Source organism: Suricata suricatta, chromosome 7 (genome assembly GCF_006229205.1).
Source record: "Suricata suricatta isolate VVHF042 chromosome 7, meerkat_22Aug2017_6uvM2_HiC, whole genome shotgun sequence".
NCBI classification, from domain to species: Eukaryota; Metazoa; Chordata; class Mammalia; order Carnivora; family Herpestidae; genus Suricata; species Suricata suricatta.
In genome coordinates, this window is record NC_043706.1 from 85,661,814 (window position 1) to 85,668,833 (window position 7,020).

Sequence of the window (7,020 nt, forward strand, 5' to 3'; positions counted from 1 at the left end):
AAAAATAAATCCATGTTTATATGGTCAATTAACCTACAACAAAGGAGACAAGAACATACAATGGAAAATGGTGCTAGGAAAACTAGACAGCTACCTGCAAAAGAGTGAAACTGGACCACTTTCTTTCACCATACATAAAAATAAACTCAAAATGGATTAAAGACCTAAATGTAAGACCTGAAACCAAAAAACTTCTAAAAGAAAACATAGGCAGCAATCCCTTGGGCATGAGCTATAGAAATATTTCTCTGGATCTGTTTTCTCAGGCAAGGGAAAGGAAAGCAAAAATAAAACAATTGTGATTACATTAAACTAAGAAAAAAAGCTTTTGCATAGGAAAGGAAAACATCAACGAAATAAAAAGGCAACATACTAAATGGGAGATGTTTGCAAATGATATAATTGATAAGGGGTTAAAATCCAAATATATAAAGAACTCCTACAACTCAACACCAAAAAAACCCAATCTGATTAAAAAATGGGCAGAAGATGAACAGACATTTTTCCAAAGAAGACATACAGATGAACAACATGAAAAAATGCTCAATGTCACTAATCATCAGAAAAATGCAAATCAAAACTGTAATTAGATATCATCTCACACCTGTAGGAATGACCAGTATCAAAAAGACAGGAAATAACAAGTGTTGGTGAGGATATGGAGAAAAAGGAACACTTGTGCGCTGGTGGTGGGGATGTTAATTGGTACAGCCACTATGAAAAACAATATGGAGGTTCTTTCAAAAAATTAAATTAGAAAATACCATAGGATCTAGCAATTGCACTTGTTTACCTGAAGAAAAGAAACACTGATTTGGAAACACATATGCACCTCTATGTTTATTGCAGCATTATTTACAATAGCCAAGATATGGAAGCAATCTAGGTGTCCATCAGTTCATGAATGGATAAAGAATATATGATATATATATATGTGTGTGTGTGTGTGTGTATATATATATATATATATAGTAAAACTTCATTGTGTATATATATATATATTGATTTATATACAATGAAGTTTTACTATATAAAAAAAAAGATCTTGCTATTCACAACAACATGGATAGACCAAGAGGGTATTATGCTAAGTGAAGTAAGTCAGACAGACAATGACAAATACTATATGATTTCACTTATAGGTGAAATCTAAAAAACAAAACAAATGAACAAACAAAAACTAGAAACATACTCATAAATACAGAGAACTAGGGATTGCCAGAAGATGGGGGCGGGAGACAGGCAAAATAGGTAAAGGGGTTTAAGAGGCATACCTTTCCAGTTATAAAACAAGAAAATCATGAAAGTGAGAAGTACAGCATAGGGAATATAGTCGGTAATACTGTAATAACTTTTTATGGTGACAGACGGGAAGTACACTTATTGTGGTGAGTATTTCATAATGTATATAATTGTCAAACCACTATGTTATATGCCTGAAACTAATATAATATTGTATGTCAACTATACCTAAATTAAAAAAAAAAAAAAAAGACCAAGTAACCTCTGACATCTCTCAAATTTTGATCTCCTTTGGTCCAAGTAGGTCACATGAGTACCTACTTATCTTCCTCATCTAGTTGTAGGGAAAATCAATGAGATCATATATATGAAGTTTCTTTTACAAGCTAAAAACTGTTACATATATCACATACAGAGATACTTAAGAAATGCTATCTAAGTCAACTTATACTACTAATGGTTTTTATTGATTTTTAAGTATTACTCCAAATCAGTTTCTTACTAATTGTCATTCAATATCTATTAGGTATTTAATCCAGATTATACCAATGGAAAACTACCACTTCAAGTCTATTGTTTATAGTTATAATGTTCAGTTCCAACATTTTCCAAGATTTCTGGATATCAAGATACTGTATCTGGAAAACCTTGGTATTGAGTTCAAGGTGAGAAGCAGAAGTAATTGCCAGCAGAGATGCTATCCCCTAATTCTAGCTTCCTGGTTTCAAGTATTATGAAACATTTATTGTTATGGACATATATACACACTCACAAGAAAAAACAAACAAGGAAACCTGGTAAGCCTTACTTTTAACACTTGACAGCAGCACTGTATAAATGCTTCTAGATCAGTCACATGTTCTACAACTTCAGAAGCCACAACAGCATCAAATGTTTCTGTCGTCTCTTCCACAATCTCTTCCAGGGAACATGCTCTGTACTCTATTCTCTTATCTAGGACTGGATCAAACGATTTATGGTGCTGTGCGGTCTTAATGTTCTCATCCACAGGATCGATTCCAGTAACTGAAGCTCCAAGCCGCCCTAGAGGCTAATAGGATAAAGAACTGTTATCCTCAGGAAGAAAACAGAACACATGAGAGCAATAAAAAGCTTATCAAAAAGGAAACAAGATTAATCATGAGAGGATAATTATTGGAGATTGCTTATGGGTATATGGAAGTTCATTAGACCATTTTCTCTAGTTTGTACACATCTGACAGTTATAATGAAAAGTTTAAGAGTGAACAATAATCACAACAACAAAAAACCTATGAAGAATTATTTGGGAATAGCAGGGAGCCAGGCGGGCGGAGGGGGGAAGTTCTATTTTATCTCATTTTATTTTAGTAGGCTCCACATCTAATGTGGGGCTTGAACTCCCAACCATGATACTAAGAGTTGTATGCTCTATAGATTAAGCCACCCAGGCACCCCTCTATAGATACATTTACACTCATATAATATAGTATTAACATATTTAAAGTGCACAAAAGGTATTGTGTTGATAGCTGACAAAAAATAGAGCTGCCTGGCATAAATATATGATAAGTTAAAGCAAATATTTTTTTTTTAAGGGAGTGAATGAGTATTCTTCCAAGTACTCTAAAGCAGCTGAGAAGGGGAGAGAGCCCCACAAACAGGCAATACTGTTAAGTTTTGTTACTGAAATAAATGCAAAGGAATGGCTTTTCACTGCATTTAAACCAGTGAAAATTGCCTAATCTCTTAGAAGAGACAAAACAATTTTCAAAACTATTTGAATGACCTTCGTCCAATTTTGTGCAAAAACTAACAGGCAACAAAAAAAACAACCAAAGAATTCCTCACTATCATTTTCTGAAATTTTTATATGTATTTTAAGAAAGCAAAAAGCATGTATTAATGTTACAATGGTAAAAATATTAAAAACATGCATTTCTGTTTTTTAAAATAAACAATACTATTTATTAAGTGGATAAATGAGTCATAAGCCTACGTTTTCTCAAACTTTTCCCAGTTAAAAATGGCACAAAAGTTGTAAATTACTTACTTCAGCTAATAATCCACCACCACAGCCAACATCAAGAATCTTCATCCCAGACAGAGGTTTTCCTGGTTGGTGATCAGCAACTGTTTTTAAAAGATTGTCTCTTTTTTTTAAATCCAAAACATATAAAAACAAATTATTAATTTTGTCAATAAAATCTTTAAAAATTTGTTTAATGTTTGTTTATTTTTGAGAGAGGAAGAGAGACAAAGTGTGAGTTGGGGAGGGGCAGAGAGAGGGGGGTCACAGAATCTGACGCAGGCTTCTGGCTCCAAGCTGTCAGCACAGAGCCCGACCCAGGGCTCAACTCATGAACCACAAGATTATAACGTGTCTGACGCTTAACCGAATGAACCACCTAGGTTGCTATGTCAATAAAATCTTAAAAGCGTACAACTTTCAAGAAAACATTAAATTCTTATTTTAAATGGATTATTGATTTTGGGGAGGTAAACAGACCTTTTATTTTCAGCATTAAATTATTTTTTTAATAATCAAAAGCAGAAAAGAGATTTAAAGTAAAGCTCTTGAAATAAACTAGTAATAATTATGCATTAATTGTTACTTCAGTAGTAATCTAGTTTTTTTAATGTTTATTTATTTTTGAGACAGAGGGCGTGAGTGGGAGAGGGGCAGAGAGAGAAGGAGACACAGAATCTTTAGCAGGTTCAAGGCTCTGAGCTGTCAGCACAGAGCCCATTGAGGAGTTCGAACCCACGAACCGTGAGATCATGACCTGAGCCGAAGGTTGGACGCCCAACCGACTGAGTCCCCCAGGCACCCCACTTCAGTAGTAATCTAAAGAAAAACTTTAAAAACAATCTAGTTTAGATTCACCTAATTTTACTTGCTTGCAATATGTCAACTGAGGCATCTATAACCTACATTGTCAGTGCTAACTAGACCCATTTCATGTCAGCAACAAACAGGCTATTTTATAGGGCTTAGAAGCAGCATACTGGTGATCAGTTATTTTCAGATTTTACCTATATTCCCTTTTGATCTTCTAAGTTAGTAGTGTTTTCAAGATTATATAGCTAGGCATCCAAATTAAGTTAACTTAATTCTAAGATGATCACAGTAATATTTTACCACATACACAAACATAAGCACGCACATATACAGCCACAGATATAAACCTAACAATATTGTAAACTAAACTTTTAAGTTGGAATATATACGAATTTTAATTATACTTTAATGAGGATACCTTAGAATATGTTTTTTTTTAAGTAGGGTCCATGCCCAATGTAAGGCTTCAACTTACAACTCTGAGATTAAGAGTCATATGCCCTACCGACCCAGTGAGGTGCAATAGGATATCTTTTATTGCTATTAACCTTGACTGACATATAAGAATAACCTACACAGTGGTTAAGTAGATAACCTCAGAATGTTATAATATACAGACTGGATCTATTTCAAATGAAGTCCAGCCCATTCTTCATAGATGGGCCAAAATGACTCCTTTATATTAGACTTTAGATCATATCATTCCACCTCAAAGGGTTCCAATTATGCTCAGAGTAAAACTAAACTTCTAACCGTAACTTACACTTCCTTGGATAATTTGTTTTAGTGTGATGTCTAAATAATGGTGTCAGAGTAGTCTGAATAGAGTTATTCTAAAACTGAGTGTGCATCAGAAAGATTTGCTAAAGGTTTGCTAAAACAAGACCTGAGGATTTTGCATTCCTAACAAGTTCCCAGGTAATACTAATATTGCTAGTTCAGAGACTACACCTTTAGAAGTGTGGATCTAGCCTAACAAAATGGCATTTCTACTTTTCTCTTACTTAGTGTTTCAGTGATTAACTAATTCAGTGGTAATAGAAAGGTGATAATATATCCCTTTTGCTTCATGGAGTCTGGATGAACCAGCAAAAGACAATGAAGAAATTCCTTACCAGCAATGTGAGTCTGACATTCTGTGTCTATTATAGAGCCTTGCTCATACTTGGTGCTCAAAAAATTTTTTAATTTTTTTGGTTTATTTATTTATTTTGAGAAAGTGGGAGTGGGAGACAGAAAGGGAGAGAGAAAGAACCCCTCGCAGGCTCCACACTCAGCACAGAGCCTGATGAGGGGCTTGAGCCTGCAAACCATGAGATCATAACCTGAGCCAGAACCAAGAGTCTGACGATTAACTGAGCCACCCAGGTGCCCCTAATAAATAAATAAATAAATATATAAATGGACAGAAATGAATGAACAATTCCTTGATGAATGGAGTCCAATGAATCCTTATCTTTATCTCCCACTGAAAACTATAACTTTCTGAAGAACATGGATTATGTTTCAAATGATGAGTATCTTAGTAGAGTCCCCCAAGCTTTGTACAAGGTAAATTCTCAATAAAATTTGTTGAACTGAATTGTCACAGTAGTATTCCCTTTATCAAGACTTCCCAGGGGCACCTGGGTGGCTCTATTCGGTTAAGCGTCTGACTTGGCTCAGGTCATGATCTCACGGTTCATGGGTTCGAGCCCTGCGTTGGCCTCCGTGCTGATAGCTAGTTCAGAGCCTGGACCCTGCTTCAGTTTCTGTGTGTCTCTCTCTCTCCTGTCCCTCCCCTACTTATGCTCTGTTTCTCTCTGTCTCAATAATAAATAAACATAAAGAAGAAATTTAAAAGAAAAAGACTGCCCAGGGGCGCCTGGGTGGCTCAGTCACTTGAGCGTCTGACTTCAGCTCAGGTCATGATCTCATGGTTCATGGGTTTGAGCCCTGCGTCAGGCTCTGTGCAGACAGCTCAGAGCCAGAAACCTGCTTCAGATTCTATGTCTTCCTCTTTCTCTGCCTCTCCCCAGCTTGCACTGTTTCTGTCTCTCTCAAAAATAAATAAACATTAAAAAATTAAAACAAAAATAAAAAAAGACTGCCTAGGATCAAAGTCAGTATAAAATGACCTTGATATAGAATCCTAGTTCCTTTCTTTCCATAAGGATTTAATTCTTTTTTTATATGTTTTTCACTTTTTTATTTTTGAGAAACAGAGAGAGACAGTGTGAGCAGGGGAGGGTCAGAAAGAGAGGGAGACACAGAATCTGAATACAGGCTCCAGGCTCTGAGCTAGCTGTCAGCACAGAGCCCGATGTGGGGCTCGAAACCACGAACCATGAGATCATAACCTGAGCCGAAGCCGGACGCTTAACCAGCTGAGCCACCCAGGCGCCCCCAGAAGGATTTATTCTTTTTTTTTTATACAATTTATTTTTTTAACATATGCAATTATTTTCCATCATTTACAATACAGTAGTTACAATGATACTCCAAACAGAAAAGCAAAGTAAAAAATCAAAATCTCCACTTCTATTTCATGTAATTAGACTTATACAGAAATTAGAAGGTTAGGTACCAACTAGTTAATCACCTAATTTCACAGCTATCTGAAGTGGCAATTGTAATATATTATCTATGATACATTCAAGATACATGATACAATTTATTACTTGCCCATAAGCTAAAACACAGCCTGCTTAATACCTTTCCTTAAATTCCTCCTCTATACTACAATATACTTGAGGTCCATGCAAAAAAGTAGCTACTTTTTATATAGAAAATGGATGATTAAGTCTTTGGTGCTGTAAAAGCAACTTCAATTAAACATAACCACCCCCACCACCAAAAAAAGAAGAGGAAAAAAAAAAAGTAAAGAAAATAATAAGGGAAAAACCCAAGACACACACACCCTAGGGGGGAAAAAAAACCAGCATGTAATTTCTGTCCTTGACAGATGTATTAAATAA

The 7,020-nt window shown here is 35.4% G+C and overlaps 1 protein-coding gene across 1 annotated transcript in view; it reads right to left on the reverse strand.

Annotated features, from left to right (window-relative positions):
* Positions 1-7,020, reverse strand: part of COQ3 (coenzyme Q3, methyltransferase) — a 24,594-nt gene that overhangs the window by 6,828 nt on the left and 10,746 nt on the right. Inside the window, exons 4-5 of the mRNA XM_029945412.1 lie at positions 3,275-3,374; positions 2,051-2,293 (exon numbers count right to left, since the gene is read on the reverse strand). Of these exons, the coding sequence (XP_029801272.1) occupies positions 2,051-2,293; positions 3,275-3,374 (343 nt within the window). The remainder of the gene's footprint in view (positions 1-2,050; positions 2,294-3,274; positions 3,375-7,020) is intronic.